Source organism: Montipora foliosa, chromosome 2, assembly GCF_036669935.1.
Source record: "Montipora foliosa isolate CH-2021 chromosome 2, ASM3666993v2, whole genome shotgun sequence".
Taxonomy (NCBI): Eukaryota; Metazoa; Cnidaria; class Anthozoa; order Scleractinia; family Acroporidae; genus Montipora; species Montipora foliosa.
This window is the reverse complement of record NC_090870.1, coordinates 34844423-34866922: the sequence shown is the minus strand read 5'-3', so window position 1 is coordinate 34866922 and position 22500 is coordinate 34844423. Positions and strand designations below refer to the sequence as shown.

Below are 22500 nucleotides of genomic sequence, written 5' to 3'. Positions count from 1 at the left end.
AGCTTTCAGAAACCCAGTCCTCAGGGGGTTGGTATTATTTGCCAGATGCAGAGTTACAAGGGAATACACCGTATTCAAAAATGGCGGACACACGGAACGACCTAGCTTCTAATACATGAAAGCGACGTTTGGTAGACCGTATTTTTAGTTGCGGCTGTCAGCAGATTTATGTTATACGATATTCCGGTCTTTTTAGAACTAAATCCTCCTAAAATGGCGTCGTCAAGTAGTGCAGTGAATGACTCAGTTATTCTTACCGAAGATGACATTCCCGGAACCTCGTTAGCTCGGCTAAATCCTTCTTCGTTGAAGAATGAAGAGTTGCGGTTTTGGCTGCGCAATGCGATGTAGTAGGGATTCCCTTAAACTTAAAACAAAACCTTTGCTTGGAAAACGGTAATCACAAGGCTTTCATCTCAAATAGTAGTTTGACAGTTGATGTTTTTCAAGGTTTATCAGGTACCCTTTTTTTAAAAATGCGGTTTGCGGAGTGGAGCAATACGTGAAAAGTGGACGCGATCAAATGGTGTACATAATCCTCTTTTTTCTTTTGGTGTAAATTTTGTCCGGATCAGGATCCATCAGCAACAACATTGGAAAATTGAAATACCTTGATAATGGTAAAAGTCATGCATTTACTGTGGTAGTGATAATAACAATGGTCTTTCAATTCAAAGTAATGACATGTATCAACAAAGTGAAAACTAACCTTGAAAAATAATAAATCGAATTACAGCAGGATTTTTTTCACTTTGTTGATACATCACATGTAGTTTGAATTGTGTATCATCAAGTTCTCTGGACGGCCAGATATTTATCTGTCCTAGTTTCAAGTGCATAAAATTGATCCAAGATATAAAAATTCTGCTTACAATTGATACGTTGTCTGAGGCGACACAATGTAAGAAAAAGATTGTTTCACTGAATGTTCACTATGACCAGCCTGAATGTCGTCTCTTGCAGAGGACAAATATTGAATGTTTTTTCCACTGGCCCCAGGCAGTAAAAATCCATACGAAGCCTTTATCGTCTTCAAATTAGGAAATCCTGTGTAAAAGGTAATAAGGGAAGCAAAACAATCGCCACTCGAGTTCCCTGAATTTTTCTCCAGGTCAGAGATTTTCTCCTTCAACAGCAAAACCTGTGAGTAAATGCGAGTGAATGAAGGCATCCTTTCTAGAGATTTTCCCCAGCCATCGCTTGGGTATTTCACGCTGGGTGATGACGAAGGATTGCAGCTCATAATGTTCATAATCCTTTTTTTTTCTTTTGGTGTAAATTTCGTCCGGATCAGATCTAGCACCACTTGATCGCGTCCACTTTTCACGTATTCCTCCACTCCGCAAAGGGCCTTTTTTAAAAAAAGGATACAGATCTAATGAATCTTCAATGTATAAAACGTTTTGTAAAGACTTTCCATGTGTCACACTGTTCCCACCCTAACTATATTAAAATCGTCTCCAATTATTACCTCTTCACACTCAAAAATAGACATATGGTAAGAAACATTTTCGAAGAAAAAAAGGATCATTATTATTGGGCGCATAGATATTTACCAGTCAAAGTCTCACTAACTGTCTGTTTTGATATCCACAATTATGAATGTACCTTTCAGATCAGAGAAATTCTTGCGTATCTGTAATGAAATTTTGTTGTTGAAGAGTATGCATACTCCAGTGCTAGCACTAGAGAGGCTGCGAAATAGAGCCACATACCCGTACTCTGAGGCCCAGAGAATTTCTTTCTTCAAACAATGAGCTTCTTGCAAAAAGAACATGGCATATTTTTCAGCTTTTAGCCACCTAAATATTTCTTGCCTTTTGGAGGTGTCAGATGGTCCCCTGAAGTTTAATGAACACAACACTAATTTGTAAGTGAATCAATAGTCAGTGATTGAATAAAGAAAACCCAAAGGGAAGCAAGCATACTGATGCAAACAGAGCTCTGCAAAAAAAGGGAAACATTACTTCTGAGCGAAAATCGGAATTAAATGGAGAACAAATCGAAACATAAATGAGCACCACTAGAATGGTACTGTACACATAGCGAAATACATAAGATTCTTAACAAAGTATCACAAAAACGTAAACACATATCCATAAAAGCTGGCAACAAGACATTTTCTGAGGTCTGAAATTATTGATCGCTTTAGAGACATTACTCTCCAGTTCTAAGCCAAAATAACGTGCTGGTCTGTCTTCAGTTTCTTTATTTATCTGCAATTTTTCTTTGGACGCCGTATTGGTTTTCTTTGCACTTCTTCTTTCTTGCCGGCATTAACAATGAATGCTACACTGGTGCAAGTGTTATCTTTCCAAGAAGTTAACGTTAACATGGGAGAAGTAACCAGAGAGGTGTCCCCTGTCACCGAAATTTATAGGGAGACACGACCAAACTTCCATCCGCCATGAAGTCTTACTCCACCTTGTCTTGTCGTTGTCTTCCGCGCAATGTCCGTTGCACATGTATTGTTATTCAGTAAAAGTTACTACATTTAAGGTGGGCAAAGTTATTTCATTGTGCTTTCAAGTATTGATGTAATGGAAAACCTAACTAGAAAACCTTACGGTTTATTTAGATGCTTGGCATTTCCCTGTATGTAACTTATATTTTAGTATCTTAGTAACTGTCTAATTTCTCTTCTCTTTTTCTAAATATAGAAAACATTGTAATGTTATATAAGAATGGAAATGTAAATAAACTATTGTTGTTGTTGTTGTTTAATGGATGTTATTGACATCTCTGAAATAACCTGGGGACAAGGATGTAACTCCTTTGTAATTATAGTCTTTTACAATTAGCCTTTTCTAGCTGGCTCTATTCATTTTGTTGCTTATTTTTAATTGACACCTTGGTCATTATAAGCAATGGTAATTTTTAATAGTAATGTTTCTGGTAAGATCCTGGTGAATTTAAAAAAATGTTTTAAACATGTTTAACAGTTATGGTTGGTATTGCATTTAGCACCATTTTTCTTATTTCACTGTATGAATCTCAAAACTGAAAGTTTGCCAATGCTGTTTATGTCATGTACCTGTAATACACAGATTCTTAGAGAAACTCCAACTTTTTTTAATATAGTGACCTGGAAAATGGGTTCATTCTGATTAAGGCAAAGCTTTTTGTGCCTTGCACTTATGTTTCTGGAAAAGTCCCTTACAAGTACATTGTGCGAAAAGAGCAAGAAAGGGGTAAAAGAGAAAAGCCGAAGTACCTATGGGATCACCTCATTGCCTTTGGATATAAAAGAAATAGGTGCTTACAAATACCCAAGGAACGGCGAAAACAAGGAGGTATTATTTGTTTCTTTGTCTTCTTGGTGATAGCTGAAGAATTCATAAGCTCCCTTCAAGTGACGGGGAAGAAAGTTGTTTCTTGTAAATGGGTTATTATATTGACTGGGAAAATTAAGGCACGCTACTTTTGTTGTTTCCTGCTGAAATTGTTGAAAACAAATCCCTTTTCACCATAACTCGTATATCAGGAAAAGCACGCCATCCAAACAAGATATGAGAACTATTGGTTTTTCAACGTGGCATTCCATCTCCGTCCATTTGGTACCTAAGAACAGAGGGTGGTATAGTCTTGCTGGACCAGTTGCTTGTTGGTTTTAGCAAAATTTGAACAGAAAATGCCACTGTACTCAAGCATTTAAAACCATGCTGACATTTTGGTGCTGATACATCTTTGTAGCATTGCGGTCCTGTTACTCCAGCCCATTGATTTTCTTTAAGTAATAAAATTCATTGTGTTGCAATCCTGTTTTGCAGTTAAATGAACAGTCCCTATTTTTTTGTTTTTCTTTTGTTTAGCTGTTTGGCACCAGTATGATGACACTATCTTTAGTTCACCTAGCTGGTATCAGGAACTACGTAACAAAATGCCCTTTTTAAAGAGCATGGATCCTGTCGAAGGGAGGAACATTGCAACATGGGCAATGCTTCCTCGTTGGGTAGGGTTTGTAGAGGATGGAGAAGACACAAGTATGACAGCATGGAATGCAGTGAAAGTTATTGATGATTTGGCTTTCTGCATGACGCAAACTTTAGCGGAAGAAGATGGACATGTAACTAGGAATGTTCCTTTCTTGTATGACTTTAAAAGGGTGAGTAATCAAGTCTTCACCTTCCTATATTTAAAAAAATAATTCCTCTTTTATAAATATATTCATTTTTGCTTTTAAATAATGAGGTTACAGTATTAAATATCCAACTCCTTTACTTTTTTTGTGACCTAAGGAATGTAGCTTTAGTTGGTCTTTGTTTGGGGCTCCCCCATTTAACTAGATTTTGGTTCATAAAATACTGAGAAATAGGCTTCTTGATGAAAAATAATGACTTTAGTTTGTGGACCATGAAGGAACCAGTCTACAATCGAACGATAACAGTAAAATTACAAGATATAATACTCAACATAGCCAAAGAGAACCAGAACGCTTACAAGAAATCCATAAGGAAGGAATAGATAAATATTTCTTGAGATCGTTTGTGGTGTTCAAAACACAGACATGGCTGATCCACAACACTCCCCCGGTCTGCTGATTACTTAAGGGAAGTCCTGGGAGCAGGTGTGGCCACCAGTAGACTCTGCAAAATCCATGATGAATTTTACAACCAAGTTGTTTGAAAACGTTCACAGAGACTGTTACTGTGCTGTACAAGACACTGTTCACCTTGTGAAGGAGAGTATTACTTCTGTATGGTTTAGAAATCATTGGTGCTATATTTGAATTCTGGTTCTGAATACCTTTTCTTGGCTCAAGCAATCTTGTAACTTTGCCAACAGCAGTGTGTTTAATGGAGGCAGGGTTTTGAACCATAACCCCTGATCACAGTCTTGGTCAGGTGCCTTCTGTCATGCCCACTTTTAAAATACACTAATTAGAGGAACGCCATCCGGAGGCAAACACACAACAAGTCGACCATGTGTTTCTTTATTCCACTCTTCCCATGCTTCGTCTTGCTCAATACATCCCTAGCCTCCTTTTCGTAAATGAAACAAAAGAACGACTGTCTTTCTAGCTTAATCAGAAACAAAGCACATACAAGTGGACTTCAAAGGTAGATACTCAAATGCGATTAATATTTTAGCAAAGTCTTAATATTGAAAATGCATTGCTTCTAAATGAGTGCCCTTAACAACAAAAACAGCGGAATGTTCAATCACAAAGTTTGAAGTGAAGTCCTCAATGACTATAGGCTATGTGTATAGTGTTCGGTCACACTAGAATACTTGTTCCAGTTCAGTTACGTTTTTAAACTTTTATAACATAGCATGTACAATAGCGTGAACAAAATTACAAGAATTGTGTAATTATATTGTGTTTTACACCTTAGCAACATTAATTGACACCTTCATGGCAAAACGAGAAAAGAATAGTATAAAGTCTTGTTGTTTTCGACCACTTAAGCGTAACATTTTCAAGATCACGTTTTTCGTCTTTATGCAACAAACAATTTTCAGAGTAGATTTATCCAATTGTTCTCTCATTTTGATATGCACTTATGGTAAACCTTTGTTTACTATCTTCTCACAGCAACAGCAAGAGCTTCTGCAAAGTTATGAATGTGGACACGGTAACTTACCGTTGTCCAATGAGGTGAACGTAAAATTGATTCTTGCGTATGAAGCTTTCACTGTTGGTCTAATTCCATTGTGAAACAGGAAAGAAAAGTTCTTTGTTGCACATTAAGCAAAACTTCATTTCCTCCTCAAACCCTTTCATGGCCATCTCTTTAGGTCTTCCAAAATATAACATGCCCAGGTCTTAACACCGTGTCCAATGCGGCCATACTGATAGAGCGGCGGAGATCTAACCGAAGGTCGTGGGTTCAATTCCCACCCTGGTCAGAGTTTTTCTCTGTCCTTCTGTGGGGCCATTTTCCATCAGTAGGGCTAACGCTCACATGATTCATATGGGATAGAAATCTAGCACTTCACATTACCCTCTATTCAGTCAGTTAACTCTGCTTAAAATATAAGTGCTACACGGCCAACGTTTGTATAAACGTAACCTTTCCTTGTACTTGTACATGTTCATTGCCGTGACTTTAACATCTTCAAGTCCCACGGCCTGCTCCCGTCTTACCTCGTAGCTCAGTCGGTAGAGCGGCGGAGATCTAACCCGAAGGTCGTGGGTTCAATTCCCACCCTGGTCAGAGTTTTTCTCTGTCCTTCTGTGGGGCCATTTTCCATCAGTAGGGCTAACGCTCACATGATTCATATGGGATAGAAATCTAGCACTTCACATTACCCTCTATTCAGTCAGTTAACTCTGCTTAAAATATAAGTGCTACACGGCCAACGTTTGTATAAACGTAACCTTTCCTTGTACTTGTACATGTTCATTGCCGTGACTTTAACATCTTCAAGTCCCACGGCCTGCTCCCGTCTTACCTCGTAGCTCAGTCGGTAGAGCGGCGGAGATCTAACCCGAAGGTCGTGGGTTCAATTCCCACCCTGGTCAGAGTTTTTCTCTGTCCTTGTGTGGGCCCATTTCCATCAGTAGGGCTAACGCTCACATGGTTCATATGGGATAGAAATCTAGCACTTCACATTACCCTCTATTCAGTTAACTCTGTTTAACATATAAGTGCTACAAGGCCAACGTTTGTATAAACGTAACCTTTCCTTGTACTCATACTGAAAGATGCCCAGCTTGTGCACCGTGATTGATACTTTGGCGCACTTTTGGTGCACTCTCACTGCGCCGGTAATGCCCTCGAAAATGATGTACTATCCAGATTTTTGGCAAACTCGGCACAGTTGATATTCACATAAAGGACACTTACAAAATGCAGTAAAAAGTTGGGGTCACAGTGCTTGTTTTTGCGCTGCAGGGCCCTTTATTCCAAGCGTTTTTACCTAATTGTACGAGAAGCGTAAGAAACTTGATCAACCAGAAAAATTGTTATATTATCTATCAAATTAAAGCTACTGAATATTACTGAAAACGTGAGCCTCCTTGTTTTTTTGGGCTCTAATCCTTTAGTAAAGTGATTTAAAATTGCTCAATCTTACAAAGAAATGTAAGCAAATTGGACCGCTACAGTCATCAACCTTGCGCTCGGTGTCTGGTTCCAAATGAAGTCTCGCATCATTTATATGTAAATACTACAACTTCTACTATCCAATTTTTTTTTGTCCGTAGAAGATGTTTTCCGTGTACCTATTACAAGTAAATAAAACCATTAACAAGGAGGGGTCACTATGCTCGTTTCTTTGGAACACTACGACAAATGGACGGCAAAGGGGTCTTTTTCAACCTCAGGCGAAGCCTCTCTCACAAGTGCTGGGTGGTCACAATTTCGGGTAGTAAATTAAAATTCATCTTAATAAAAACGTTTTGTGCCATGTGGTCATGGAAACTGTAGAGCGTGTATATACCGTGCCCAAAATAGTGTTGCCATTTCACCTTTTTTTTGTTATTACGCTTGAATAGGGTAATAAGGATGTTCATGATCAGTTCAAGGAAGTTCAGCGATGATATGAGCCGTAATAACGCAATAACGTACTGGGCGAACGCTTTTTCTCAAGACAGCGAAGATATGAGCCGTAATAACGTAATGGCCGAACGCTTTTTTTCAAGACAGCGAAGATATCAGCCGTAATAACGCAATAACGTAATGGCCGAACCCTTTTTCTCAAGACAGCGATGATATGAGCCGTAATAACGTAATAGGCCAATACCTTTTTCGCAAGACAGCGATGATATCAGCCGTAAGAGACAACGCATTTTCCCAAGACAGCGATGACATCAGCCGTAATAACGTAATAACGTAATGGGCCAACACTTTTTCGCAAGACAGCGATGATATCAGCCGTAATAACGTAATGGGCCAACGCTTTTTCGCAAGACAGCGATGATATCAGCCGCAATAACGTAGTAACGTAAAGGTCGAACGCTTTTTCTCAAGACAGCGAAGATATTATGTGATGGGTGAACGTTTTTTCACAAGGCAGCCGTGGTGAAGTAATAAACCTTGCCGTAATAGTCACGCCCACTTACAGATCTAGATACAGTAACGGTTATTAGAAGTTTCCAAAACTTGTTTGTAGTCCGCATTTCATTGCCGGTTCACCCAAGCTAATAATTTTGTTTATATAATGTGAATTTTCTCTAGCGTGTCAACAAGCCAGCTGAGGGTAAATTTTGCAAGTCCCACAAAATAAGACTACTGTACCTCTTCTGTTAATTCTCCCCATTGGTTAGTAGTTAGAGCAGCAAGTAATGAAAATGCTCCTAAGACAGCCAACACTAATAGCAACATTTCACCACATCGTATGTAGTATCCAGCATCCCCTGGTAGTATCCTTCCTTGGTTCTATTGCCTGTTACCGGCTTTAATTTAGACAAGGCGATTGTACCTCAACTTCAGTAGGTGACTCGGGGAAATTAAGACAACTGTTCCTGTTAGTTATTTGATCAAAACAGAGCCTCTCACAAGCCTTTAAAGGGAAACAAACTTACAGGCATTACGGGGAGAATAAGCATCTCTCCAAATTCTCCTCCCATCTCGAATTCTTTTTGTTAACTTATAGTTCTTATAAGACTTATATTCTTAAAGGCTTTGTATGAACAAAAGTATACGTTTCACTGACGTAAGAGTTTAGAAAAACGTACAACAGAACAAATTAAGTACCGTTACTGTCAACGTAGTTGTTGGAGTAAGCACACCAATCTTTTGACTGGCTTTTTCACAAATAATATTTTTATATGATTATTAAAGTTCAATTTTGAGTCTGTTGTGACTCCGAGAAGTTGGAAGGTTTCATTTGTGTTTATTTTCACTTTGTTTTGGAAGATTGCGCATTCTTCGATGTTATTGTCATGGTTATGATTACTGCCAATGATTAAAACCCATTGACTCCTGGGAGTTCCCTATTGACGAGTAAAATCGCCTGGTGTTAGACAGAGTAAAATACTAAGTATGGCCGGTTTAGGCCGTCTCAGGGGTGAAAGGGCTTTAATTCTCCAGTGGGTGTTAAGCCATTGACTCCTGGGGTTCCCCATTGACAAGTAAAATCGTGTGGCATTAGACAGAGTAAAATACTAAGTATGGGCGGTTTAGGACGGTTCAGGGGTGAAAGGGTTTAGGTTTGGTACTTTTTAAGGTTTCCAGTCAACAGATTTAGGTCGTACCACTTGGTTACTGTTGCTGTTTGGATATATTAGTAGGTAAGTCCCGACCTGTGCGGTATAACGGATGGTAACGAGCTGCTCAAAAACTTTACTGACACAAGGTAAAGCTGTGATGGGTCTGTAGTTTTCCTTACAGTGTCTGTCGTTTTTTTTTTTTTGAAGGAAGGTGCCCATTCTCCACTCTCCCATTCTGAAGAGGGTCTAAAGTGACTTTCCGAGTTCGTCTGCTCCAATTTTAAATACTTTTCCCGGAATGCCATCTCAGCCAGTGGCTTTGTTGATCTTAAGCAACACTATAGAATCTTTAACTTGTATCTGTGTGACAGGCGTTACTTCTACATGTATGCCTTGTGTTAGGTTTGTAGTTTCCGCGATTATTTTCTGAACACAGGGATGGTATTTAAACTCCTCCATTGATCGATGTTTGGCGCTTTTTTCGCAAATTCCTTCAGCAATTGTGGCAAAATAGTCAGCTAGTATTTTAGCAACTTTGCATTGATTTCTGACGATTGCCCCATTGCGTTTAGATGGATTTCAGTATTGTGTGTATGGTCCTTTTTGTTTAGGAATGGCCTAAAGAACTCCTTGGTCTCATTTGAAGACTTGGCTACAATATGTCGTCAGATAGGAGCTGCCTTGTTCCTGTTCTCCAAACTTGCTTGCACTAATGGTGCACTTATGGTCAGAGGTTTGTGGATAGGGCTGGTGTTGATTCATCCGTAGCTTGACCTGGTATTGTGGCAGGTGCTGTAGTGTTGTCTGGTCTGGCTGGTGATGCTTTGAGAGTGGTGGTGGAATCATCTACCATGAACGTTTTTTACATGGGAGTTATTTCTGGAGTATTGATTCCCACTTAGATGTTCCACAATGACACTGTTGCCTTTCTTACTGTTAACTTGCAACAGTGTTGTATTAAGTGGCGTGGAGAAGTTATTGTTAGTCTCTTGTCTCAACCCTACTTGAATAACAGACAGTTTCCTTATCTTCATGTTCTTTGCCCATTGCTTTTACCTCTGCATCTCTATTGTGAGATTCCATATCTTTGCGACAATCAGCATACAGTTCCAGGAACATCCCTCTCATCTTCCTGTTAAACAACGATTTGGCAAGACGTTTGCCAGTCGTGGTATGATTAATGCTTCGGACCTTAGTCACATATCTCCTCAACTCTCTCTTTCAGTCGTCAGTCGAGTCATTCAGCTTGAGCGATGCAATTCTCTTCATTAGGGAGGCTTTTTGCCACTCGACTTCCCAATTTGTCTGGGACCATTTCGTTGTGGTCTTGGAATTCATTTAAGATGAATTGAGCTCCAGTGTCTGACTTGACTGTTAAGGAAAGATCATGGCAGCCAAAATTCTCTTCTTGGTTGTCAGTGGTGGTTCATACGTTTTCTAGGTTTTTATGCTGGTCTGGAGGAGCTTTGCCATTGGTGGAAATATGGTAACATGAATTTGTGAATAAATTAATGGAATGAGGGGCGTTCATTGATTCCGTGAGGATGGAGTGTACGTAGTTGAAGGATGAATTTTTGTTCCAGATTCTTTCAGCTTTCTGGGTTCCCGTGGTGTAAGAATAGGCTGCAAATTGTCATGTTCGAAAGATTAAAATGGCGCGCAACTGGTTTTGATGCATCTGTGTCGTTTTTTTCTACATCTTGTAGGTGTTCGCGAAAGCGGTCTGCCAATTTTCTCCTGGTTTCGCCTATGTAGGTCTTCTTACGCAGTGTGCAGGTTATGTAATAGCTGACATTTGCAGAGAAGCAGGTAAACTGGTCGGTGATTTTAACGGATCGATTCAGTCCTGAGATCTAAACCATGTTAGAAATAAAAGGACAAGTTTTGCATTATGTGCGTGTACATTTGAAGGTTCCCGATTGGTTGTCAGACTTAAATGCGTCCCTAACTGGAAAGTTAGCTATGTTTTTGTCGCGTTTGAATGAATTAAGTGGTGGTTGAGAAAATGTATGTTTAGTTTCGGGATCATAGTGGAGAATTTTGAAGTTTTTGAGAATGACATTTTTGACTGCAAGGTTTTGTGGATGGTAGGTGAGGTGGTGACAGCGAAGTCAGGGTAGCCATGGTTTTTGAAAAACTGACACATTTCCTCGCACTTGCTGTTAAAGTCAGACTCGTCACTATAGAGGCGCCTTAGTCTAAGAGATTGAGAGAATGGGATGGTGTTTTTTACGTGTTGCGGATGAGAAGACGAATGCAGCAAGTAGTTATGGGAATCTCTTGGTGTGTAGTGTACGCTTGTAGCTTAACCGTTGCCGTTGACTGTAAGTTTAATGTGGAAGAAAGCAAGTGAATTTTCGGAAATTTCCCAGGTGTATTCTAGAGCCGGGTGGAAAGAGTTGACTGAAGTGATGAATTGGTTGAGTTCCTCTTCGCTGGATGAAGAATTACGTTTGTAAAGATCAGGTTTTGGTCCATTGTAGGTAGAGAAAAATTCATTTTTGATATAGCCTACGAAAAGGTTGGGGTACCTGGGTCCCATTTTGGTTCCCATTGCAACACCGTTGATCTGTTTGTAGTAGCTGCTGCCAAAAGTAAAACAGTTCAGCCAGACGAAGTAATTGAAGAGGAAGTGAATGGTTTTATCAGCATTTTTCCTGCTAGGGTTGGGGGCAAAGAGAAGCGCAACCAGATTATGGAGGGACTGCATTCATTATGCAATGCAGTTTCTCTTTATTGATAAATATATAATTATCTTTAAAACAAATGTTGTTTGATAGATTTCTCACAGTTTACTTCTTTTCTAACATACCATACAAGTGCAAATGTTGAAACGAATAATTTCTTTGTAGTTTTACCACAAAAATGGTACCAAAAAATTCCATCCACGGGTGGGGGGCACTCTGATATTCAAGGGGCATGGCTGCTTGTTGTATCTTTTATGGTAAGAATTCAATATACACTGTATCCTTGAGCGCTGCACACAAAAAAATAAAATGCGTCTTTGTACTGTATTGCTGGTCAGGCTCAAGTACCGTAGGCCTAAAAAATATCCAGGAAAAAATATCCAGCTCTGATAACTGTTTTATCAGCTTCCACTTCTCTGGCCATGTAAAAATAGTGTCTCTTAGGGTTCAAAAATAGTTTAAACTATGCTCAGTTACATTCTGGAAAATTCTGGCGTTACATTCAATTTTCTGCCAAGTATCCTCGCCCCTTTTCCATTGGGGCCCCCCCCCCCCCCCCTCCCTCTGGAACGTTTTCTAGGGGTTGATGAGGCAATGCTTTATGCACTAGTAGATACATTTCGCCTGTGTGCGGGGGTACTGTAGGCATGCCCTTGGGGGTTCAACAGCAAAAATGTGCCGTAATGTTGGCTTGATTTAAGTAGGGATGTTTTTGGGTATTAATAACACTCTTAAGATTCATGGTATTGCGTTGCTGCATAGTTCTATGAATAGACTTAGGGTTGGAGTTGTGACCCTGCTAGTCGAAAGACTAATCCGAATTTTTCAAGTTCATTTTTTCTCAGTTCTCAGGGGTTGGGGGTACTCGGGATTTCAAGTGTCGGAAATGATCGAATGAGGGCAAAAATCAAGACCCAAAAATACCAAAAAATACCTGAACCAAAATTCAACCCTCAAAAAATCCCATGCCGAATTTCTGACTCTCAAAATTTCCAGAAAGGGTTAAATGATATAACAAAGAAAAACATTAGAAATTTAATGTTCATGTTTGTCTCTTCATAGTACCATCTGAATTCATCTTTCCCTAATCTGGTGGTCGTTTCAACAACACTGTACTAGAGACACCCAAGAACGCTTCTGTTTTAACAACAAAATTATGAATGACAATTTTGAGCCCTGCACTAGTGGTGGAATAACATTGACTGTATTTACAATGGTTTATGCAGTTAGCACAAGATACACATAAGAGGCGTATGTCAAAGAAAAGTGGAATCCCAGTTGATAGTATTGACCAAGTTACTTGAAGAAATACCTTTTATCATTTATTCACTCACTGATATTCTCATTAAAGTATATGCCTGAGGGCTCATAAATTTTACTGGGGAGGTAGGCCGCACAGATGGGGGAACAGAGGATAAAGTTGGTCCTATAGTGTAGTAAAATAATAATGATCAGTCCCCTTAATTCTTAGAAGAAATATAGAATGATCTCAAAGTTTACGTCATCTTAAAATCTTTAAAGTAATTATGAAAAAATTGTAGAGGAAAAGGATCTTTCAAAGGTTACAAAGTTGTAATGCAATGCTTGTTCAATCCGTTCCATTTAAATGTGGGAGCAAATCATTGAATTTATTTTTCCGTGCCTTAAGCACAATAAATAAATGCAAAACTCCTGCAAATATAATTTATTTAAATAGATGAAAGGTCCTCTGAAATTGACAAATTTCAGTTCCCTTTTAGTTCAGTCTGTCCCTGGGAAATCAGGGAGCAGTTGAATTCATTTCCTCCATGCTTTAAGAACATCAACCAAATTACTCAAAACTGAGAAGTTGTCTTGGTGGTGTTGTTCCTGTGTTTTACGGCACTGCGCCTCCTCCACATTCCTCCCTTGATTGTAAACTTCCAGCCACTCGATCACTTTGCTGGACTCTTGAGTTGAGGGTTACATCTGTGCTGCTTCCTGCATTATCAGCATCATAAATAGAAACTTCTGGCTCTTCTGGCGCACGAGTGTAAAAGAGGTGAGATCACATTTAGAAGGCATTGAATGTGTTTGGTTCAATTATTGTTTATCTGGTTTAATCCGTGCTTTTATAACCAGTGTAAGTGAAATATTACACTCACAGGCGTCCGTCCCTCAGGGAACTAAATTAGGGCACTGGCTTTGTTAGTCATGATTCATGATTTAGCTGTCCAAAATGCACACTTATGGATGGATATGGATAACGCTACTATCTCTGAAACGGTTTTTGTAAGGGGAGGGGTAAGCAATATTCATCTTGCTGCAGATATAGTTACACAATGGTCACGAGAAAACGAAGTTCAGTTGAACACAGTGAAAAGAGAAAAAAACTCTCAATTTCACTTATTAAGTTGCAGCAGGATTTTGAGCTCATTAATTATGATGCTTTAGAGGTTGCACACAATGAAAAGCTACTAGGGCTTAATATTTCCAACAATTTGACCTGGAATATCAATACTGATAAACAATTAAGAAGTGTACAGCACCATGCTTAGTTTAAAATTGCAAACAACACGTGACCAAGGTGGGCAAAGGCACGCGATGCATGTGGGATACAACATTGATCACTCCCAACTTTGCAAATTGTAAAAATCACACTCAGTGGTTACGATTAGCCTTCTCCTGTCAGTTAGGTTGGTACAAAGTCTTTCAAATAAGAGGATTTCCTTGTGGTTCTTTGTGCGATTCTGGTGTGCAGCTTTGGTTCATGTTTCGTCTGACTGAACTGGGTTATTTTCCATTGATTTCTGGGCCTGCCTTTGCAGTTCAAATTCGTTCTTCCTGTTTTTGGGTCTGTTGGCTTCTCAACATGTGTGAAAATCTGGGTCAGCGGTTATGTCTGATTCACTTCTTCTCTTCTCGATCATCTGAGGAGTTGATCTCAGCATTGACAAGTTTGAAGTGGCTGAAGTCTCTACAAATGGTTCTTCCATCTGACACTTAATGGCTGTGATTCTGTATCCCTCTATTTTGTTTACAATGTAGAATACCGGCTCATATGATGAGGGTTGTCCAATATACTCAAACTGAGTCGGATTGACTTTTTGGTAAACACAACTCGATAAGCAGTCGTAGTTGTAGGAGGAAGTGAAACAGCTGGCAGTTACTGGCGAGGTCACTGATATTGCGAGGTGTCCCTCAACTTGTGATAGATGGTGACGATTCGTGGAAGCAAAATGTCTATCCGTCTGTGGAAAAAGTCGGATAGTGAGATACGTTAAGTGAGGAGCCTCAACTTGTGACAATGGTAACAATCCGTTAAAGCGAAAGTCAATCTGTCTGTGAAAAGAGACTTATCTGGGTATAGCACACTTAGTTTGAAGTGGGACCCTCAACTTGTGACGAACAAGTCACCAACCCAGGTGACATCGAGACATAAATTTGAGAAGCTGCAATTCCACCTCATTTATTTGCTCATATATTCGTGTGTTAACGTTTATTTGGTGCCGAGTTTGCTCGTGCCCAGTGTCTTCCGATAATAGAACCTAGTTGTTTTTTTAAAAAAATCTTGTTTTTGTCCGTTAGTTTGTCTACTTTTATGCGTCCCGTTTTTATACCAGACGGCTTTAACGTCTCAGACGTCAAATGCGTCTTGACGGCTTTAACGTCTCTAGCATAAAAACAGCCAATGCCAAACGTAATGGAGCCCGAATGACACAGCACTGGATGTTTCTTTCCCGGCCTCTATTATGTTCTGCAATTGCGTTTGAGAACCAAAGAAAATATTACAATACACGTCATTCTCGAGGGAAAAAACGCCGGAAATTCTGCAGTTTGGTTCTTGCTTTTTCTACAATAACTTGTTCTGGTGCTTTATTATTAAGTATAAAATTGTTACCTCTCGGAACAAAATGGTTATTGAATATCAACAAACGAGAAATGAAAGGCTCATCAAACAGGGAAGGAATATCTGTTATAGGGGACAGCTATTCTTAGAGTTATGTCATAGAGTTAAGTTTTCAAAATCCTCTGCCAAAATTCATAAAAGCCAACCTTAGGGCTAAGGTTAGCTTTTATGCATGTTTAGGATACTTAAGTATTTACACGCTGATTAGATCCTTTACCAGGATTCTGTGCTTGTTTTGTTCTTTCAGTGGTCCTTGCTGCTACAATTTAATTTACTGAATATCAAGCATTTCTTTAAGTTATTTGTGACCTGGACAAATCAATAGGACACCAAAGGTAGCTTCACCTGGTGGTGTTGAGAAGTAGGCATTGTGCAAATACTTGTCAGCACATCATCAAGTGCTAAAGATTAGCAATTGCTATAATGTCCAGAGGCGTAGCGTCCATATACGCATGTACGCCCGTGCGTACAGCTCAAATCCAGGAATCCTTATTCCCAGGAGGCATTAATTTTTTAAAGTCATTATAAAATCGGGCCACATTTTTTTAAATGTCGAATTAAACTGGTGTCTATGAGTGTGAGTATTTCCAGTACCTTTCGATTAACCCATACAGGCCTGACCACAAGGGTCCAACATCAGATGGACGCTGTTGAAAAGTGTCGAACGAGGTGGCAAAACGAATGCAACATTTTGGACTCAAGGGCCTGGAACCAAAATCTACCCAGAACCCTCAGAAAACAAACTCTCGCCATGCTGGCGTTTTCAAGTTCCTTTTAAAATTATCAATAGAATCACTCTCTCTGATAGCAAGAGGACGACTGTTCCAGAATCTGGGAACTGCAACAGGAAATGCGCAGTCTCCAACGGTCTTGTGACATGCAGGTGTGAGGAACCTTGAGAAGACCCACGGCATCATTCTGCAGGGAGTAGCATCCTGGGGTCTTGACTTGGATAGGATCCTGCAGATACATTGGTGCCATGCCCCGGAGAGCTTTGAACACAAGAAGGGCTATCTGTTCGAAGAGAGATTTCTCAATCTTCTTTGCTCAGATATTCAAGACTTTGCTCGTTCACCATTCTGGCGCTTGAACTGCAACAAATAAACCATCACCATGGATACCGATAGCCACAGCGCACCTGCGAGTGCAACACTGTTGAATATTCAGAAATGGCATTTCCGAGATTTCAACCTTACTGGGGGGAGGGACGTACACCTTCCAAATCTCACGCTACACCCCTGATATCCTAGTATACTTCAGCGTTACTTACGAAGTAGCGGCTCTTAGTAACAAATGCTTTAAGAATGAAGCATACATGCACATATCTTTTTTATGGTGATGGCAAACGCTTTTACAACAACGCATAAATACAACAGTCTTTTCGATAGTGATGCCAAACGAAGCATATACAACTTTTAGTGTTGACAACAACCTGTCTTTGAAAAGACAGGTCGACTATTTTTATGACGAGTCGTCATGATCTGATCAGATTGTCATGATTAGTCAAGATTGTGTTAGCCTCCTTCAGGCAACACAACTTCCTTTGCACAACCTTCAAGCCTTAGGCCTGACATCCGGTGAGACAGATTGTCAACAGCAAGAGACTACCCAACTCAGTTTGCGTGTGTTGGACATGTATGCATATGGTGTGCCCCATTTGTTCAGTTTCTCTGCAGTTGGATACGTTGAATTGCATTCTGTCTCTCTTAAGCAGTGTTTTCCCTGCAGGTGTGCGATCTATTCTTTTCGTTTAAACGTTGCATGAATGTCTCTTTCTCTCCATTTACTCTTGGGTGGAGTGGTGTGACTTTATGGTATTCAAAACTTGGACAACAAATTCTCAAGATAAAACAGATGTCATTTCTTGGTTTCTATTCTGGGTATCCCATAGGTTGCAAACATGTGCTTCAATCTCTCTTTGGTGACCTTTCCCATCTTCAGTCAGACCTCCTCACATTGTGCTCATGGACCAACACAACATCACCGATGCTCACCTTGACGTGACTTTCTTTCTTACTTCGGTGATGTTCTCTCAAATCCGTCAGATACTCCTTTCTCCATCGATTCCAAAAATGAGTCCTCATTCTGGCTAGGACGCGAATTTAGGGTCGCTTCTAGTTCCATCAAAACAGTCAGAATCTCGTCTGAATTAAGTCTTGTGTTACCGAGAACCTTTCGAAGACGACGTTTCGCCATGCCAATCAAGCGCTCGTAAAATCCACCTCACCAGGGTGCCCGCTCTAAATTGAACCTCCAGTCGATTTGGTTACTCTCTAAATGCTCTCGTACCTCTTGATTATCATGCAGTTGCCTTAACCACTTCTCTGCTGCTTTAAAAGTCTTGGCGTTGTCGGAAATTATCAACAACGGGGTTCCTCTCCGTGCTGCCAATCTACGCAGCCATCAAACAAAACTACTTGCACTCAGGTCTACACCTACCTTACAGAAGGGTATGGCCTCCCTAACTCTGAAGTCTGGAAGTGCAGCCTCCGGGGGAGATGCGAAGGGTTTTCCCTGTTGCTTTTTACAGGTCACACATTCTCGTAAAATCTTCTTATCAAGTTGTCTACCCTTTTGAACCCAAAATCGCGACCTCAGTTCCCCAAGAGTTGACCAGACTCCACTGTGAAGCACTCTTCTGTGGCATTCTTCGATGACAAGTCTAGTTAAGTGGTGATCCCTCGGTATTACAATGGTATGCTGTGCCTAATCTTCCACCACATCTCAGAATTCCGTTGCAGTCGTGCAATTTCAGATTCTTGGCCAGATCTTCGTAATTTCTACTCCCTTTCAATTCTGCTTGGGAAAATTCGATCCACACTCGCTGTGCATCCACAATTTCTTGCCCTTGTAACTCACCAACTCTTCCTTTTGCGCCAATTTTTGCTGTCCGCATATTGTGCAGAAATCGTCTCACCGACGAAGTAACTCTTAGCAACTTACCCAGCTGACTAAACCTACCGATGTCAATCACATTCGAGATTTCTCCTTTCGTTTCCGCGTTAGTCAATGTTACGATCACTTTCTTTTCTTCTTCTGTGCTTTCTGAAGTTTCGCATATCTTTGACACTCGCCAAGCATCCTTTGGTGCGGACAACCAAGATGGACCTTTCCACCACAATTCATTTTCCTTTAACCTCAACGCTCGCTCCCCTCTCGATCCTACGTCTGCTGGAATTTGCTCTCCTGGGCAGTGTGCCCAATCTTCCTTCTGCGTCAACCTCAAGATTTCGTTAACACGCTGGTGAACGAACTGCTTCCACTCACCCTTGTTGTTGATCCACGAAAGCACCGTCTTGTTATCTAGCCACTGGCATGTGCCTGTGATGTGTACTTCCTCTTTAAGCGCATTCTTCACCGTATCCATGAGTCTTGCTAATATTCTGCCCGACATTAACTCCAGTCTAGGAATTGTCAATTTCTTTAATGGGGCAACTCTGGTTTTAGAGGTCAGCAGTGTCACATGGACAGCAACATAGGCCTCACACACGAAATAAACCACTGCACAATATGCCTTGATACTGGCGTCAGCAAACCCATGCAGGGAACAGTTGACGGAACGTTGATACATGTGATACACACATCTGGGTACAGAGACCTCCTTTGCGGTTTTTAGATCGTCTAACCACCCGATCCAACGTTTCCTCTCCTCATCCTTTAACTCGTCATCCCAGTCAACTTTATTTGCTCACACTCTTGAAACAGCACCCTAACACTCACAACTACAGGGCCAATTACTCCCAGCAGATCCTAAAACCCAGCCACAATTTTCAAAATGCTCTGTTTCGTCACAGGCAACCCGTCTGCCCTTTTCGCTAATTCGGTCAATTCAAAAACGAATAAATCTTGATCGCAATTCCATGACAGCCCCAGCACCTTTTCACATTTCGTTCTCGCTTTTACCCCGAGCATTTCTTTCGCAAAACTTTCGTCGGCGTTTGCAATCTGCTTGTTTACATTTGGTTCGTCACGCAATCCACACTGTGCTATTTTTGTTCTTGACTCTTGACTATTAGTCAGCGATTTCCTCAATTTGAAACCTCCAAGTGCTAATCTTATTTGTGCTTTGTCGTGCAATTGGATGGCATCTTGGGTGGTCTTCTCCCCAGACACGAGATCGTCCACGTAAAAGCTTTTTTTCATCATTCGCACAAACTCTGGGTCAACTTCGATAAACATGTCCAAATGGTACTGCAATGTGGCATTTAGCAGAAAGGGAGAACAATTTACCCCAAACACAACGCGACAGAACCTGTACACCTCCGGATCTACACGTTCACTGTCAACATTGTTTACCCACAAAAATCGCAAACAATCACAGTCACACAAACTCACTTCAATATTGAGAAAAGTCTTCTCAATATCACCCACCAATGCGATGGGTTTCTCTCTAAATCATATTAGGATCTCATATAACAATGGCGACAAAGCGGGGCCTACGTGTAAACAATCGTTCAGCGAAACTCCCTTTTTCCCTTCCTTTGAAGATGCGTCATATACCACTCTTAGTTTTGTGGTTTTGGCTTCTTTCCGAATAACTGCGTGATGTGGCAGGTAATGGATCTTTTCTGGCGTTTCTAGTTCTGGAACTCTTTCGACAATGCCAAGGGCAGCTTGCTCTTTGATGACAGCGTCATAGGCTTTCAAAACAGCGGGGCCATTTTTCAACCTTTCAATCTGTTCCTTCAGGCGTTTGAAACTGTTGCGATAATTGATTAGAAGAGGTTCATGAGATTCTTTCCACGGGAGACTGACCTCGTACCTCTCTCCATTGAACGAAATGCCGTCCTTTAATGTCTTGTGAAGCTCGTTTTCTTCTCTAATGCCAAGGGTTTCTAGATCCCACAATTTTTGCACGCCCTCCTCTATTTCTTTGTTATGTCTTAGCATTACTTGCCCGACGAAATTAACGCTAATTTGCACACCATCGGGGACCCCCTTCATTGGGCCTGACAACACCCATCCCAGACAGGTTTCCACGACAACTGGCTGATCAGCCTCCCCCCGTATGGTTCTTCCCCTTTGAAACGACCAAAGGTAATCCGCCCCGTTCAGTAAATCAATGCCCAGAACTTCGTTTTTACGATTCACTTCCGAAAACCAGAGGCCTTGCAAATTAGGGTAATCACCTTTCCTGATTTCGATATGTTGATTTCTAATTTCCGCTATAGTAGGGGACTCATACGCCTCGATTTTGACTCTCTCCCCTCCCTGCAGAGGAGACATGTCCAACTCGTATACTGCTCTCATCCCGCAATCTTTCGTTTGCGGGCCAAACGTGCTTATTTTGATCCATTCCTTGCCTTTTATCGGTAGCCCCGCCGATTGGACCGCTCGGGATGTAATGAAAGAACGGAGGCTACCTGCGTCAAATAACATTCACACTCTTACGCTCACCCTTAACGACAGCTTGCACGGTTTGCAAGGCAACTCTCCTTACAGACCCTACATTAAAAGCGGGACTAGCAATCGCCTGTGCACCTTGTATCGCATCGCTCCCCCCGGATCCTATGGGTTGAACAGCGAAGGTGTGGCCGGAATTGTCGGAACGCACAGCGCCAATGCAATCACTGTTGCGAGCATGCCCAAAATGATCCGTTTGCGTGCTATTCCCCTTATCACAAATAGAAACATGATGTTTTCCCATGCAAACACTACAGGATATTCTCGACTTACAATCACACGAAATATGGCCCTTTCGGGTGCAAATAAAACATCTAGCATACTTACATAAAAGTTGTTTTCGCTCCTCTACAGATTTCACACTCATACAGTCTTGGTGGGCATGCCCACCCTTACAATACGCACAAAAATCGTTCGTTTTCCCCAGTAAGGCGTTTGCAGAGTTCAATCCTACCCCTGTTCGTCCTCCCTTGTCTTCATCCCGTGGATACGGATTTCTAGTTGTGACACAATGTTCTTCCTTCAATTCAAGTTCAGTCAAAAGTTCCCTTACCAGATCCACCATTTTCCATTCGTGATGGTTCTTTCCTCGCGTGATCTGCAATCGCACCCTTTCCGGTAGCTTGCCAATAATGGCAGGATCAAGAATTCCTTCATATGTAGTAGAGTCCACATGTAGAGCCTTCAGTCCTTGATGATGGACTTCTAATGTGTCATAGAGTCTTCGAAGGCCAACTGTGTCCTTGTCGTGGTATACTGGGCTTACATTCAAGAGATCGTTTACGTGCGCTCTTTCAATCACAATAGCCTTCCCAAATCTTTCCTTCAATAAGTCAATGGCGACTTGATAATTTGCTGTTGTAAGGGCAAGTCCAGCAATGGCTGTTTTGCAGCTCCACCTAAGAGACTGCGAAGATACGTAAATTTATCGACACTCGAAAGGGCCGTATTCGAGTGGATGGAACTTTCATAGCAGTCCCAGAACTCTGGCCACTCCTCGATTTTGCCATGAAACCGCTTTGCCTCTAATTTTGGAAGCCTGACACGTATATTGGGTTGAGAAGTGGCTGGACTAACTTGTGGACTTTCACTAACAGTAGCGTTCTGTATGTGCTCTTCGTGATGACCACCAGAAGATTTAGGCCTCAGAAGGTCATCCAAGGAGATAACTGTTGTGCTGATTTCTCCTTTCAGATCACCAGCGGTACGAACTTCTTCTGCTATTTCTTCGTTGCTTACGCCCTCCATGCTCACGAGGCCATTCAAAATCTCTTCATCTAGCTGTCGAAGGCTGGTTAACTGTTCCTCCAGACTTGCCTTCAATTTCGTAAATCTCGGTCGTGTTTCTGGTGTACAATGTCCAGTTGCAACAAGCTCCTTTGCTTCGGGAAGAATCTGTGTCACATGGGCCTTATGTCCACCTCTTGTCTTTCACTTTTCTTTTA

At 41.0% G+C, this 22500-nt stretch overlaps 1 protein-coding gene across 1 annotated transcript in view; it reads left to right on the top strand.

Annotated features, from left to right (window-relative positions):
- LOC137992933 (E3 ubiquitin-protein ligase rnf213-alpha-like) overlaps window positions 1-22500 on the top strand; it is a 167544-nt gene that overhangs the window by 40266 nt on the left and 104778 nt on the right. The window contains exons 7-8 of the mRNA XM_068838517.1: window positions 3082-3293; window positions 3813-4105. Of these exons, the coding sequence (XP_068694618.1) occupies window positions 3082-3293; window positions 3813-4105 (505 nt within the window). The remainder of the gene's footprint in view (window positions 1-3081; window positions 3294-3812; window positions 4106-22500) is intronic.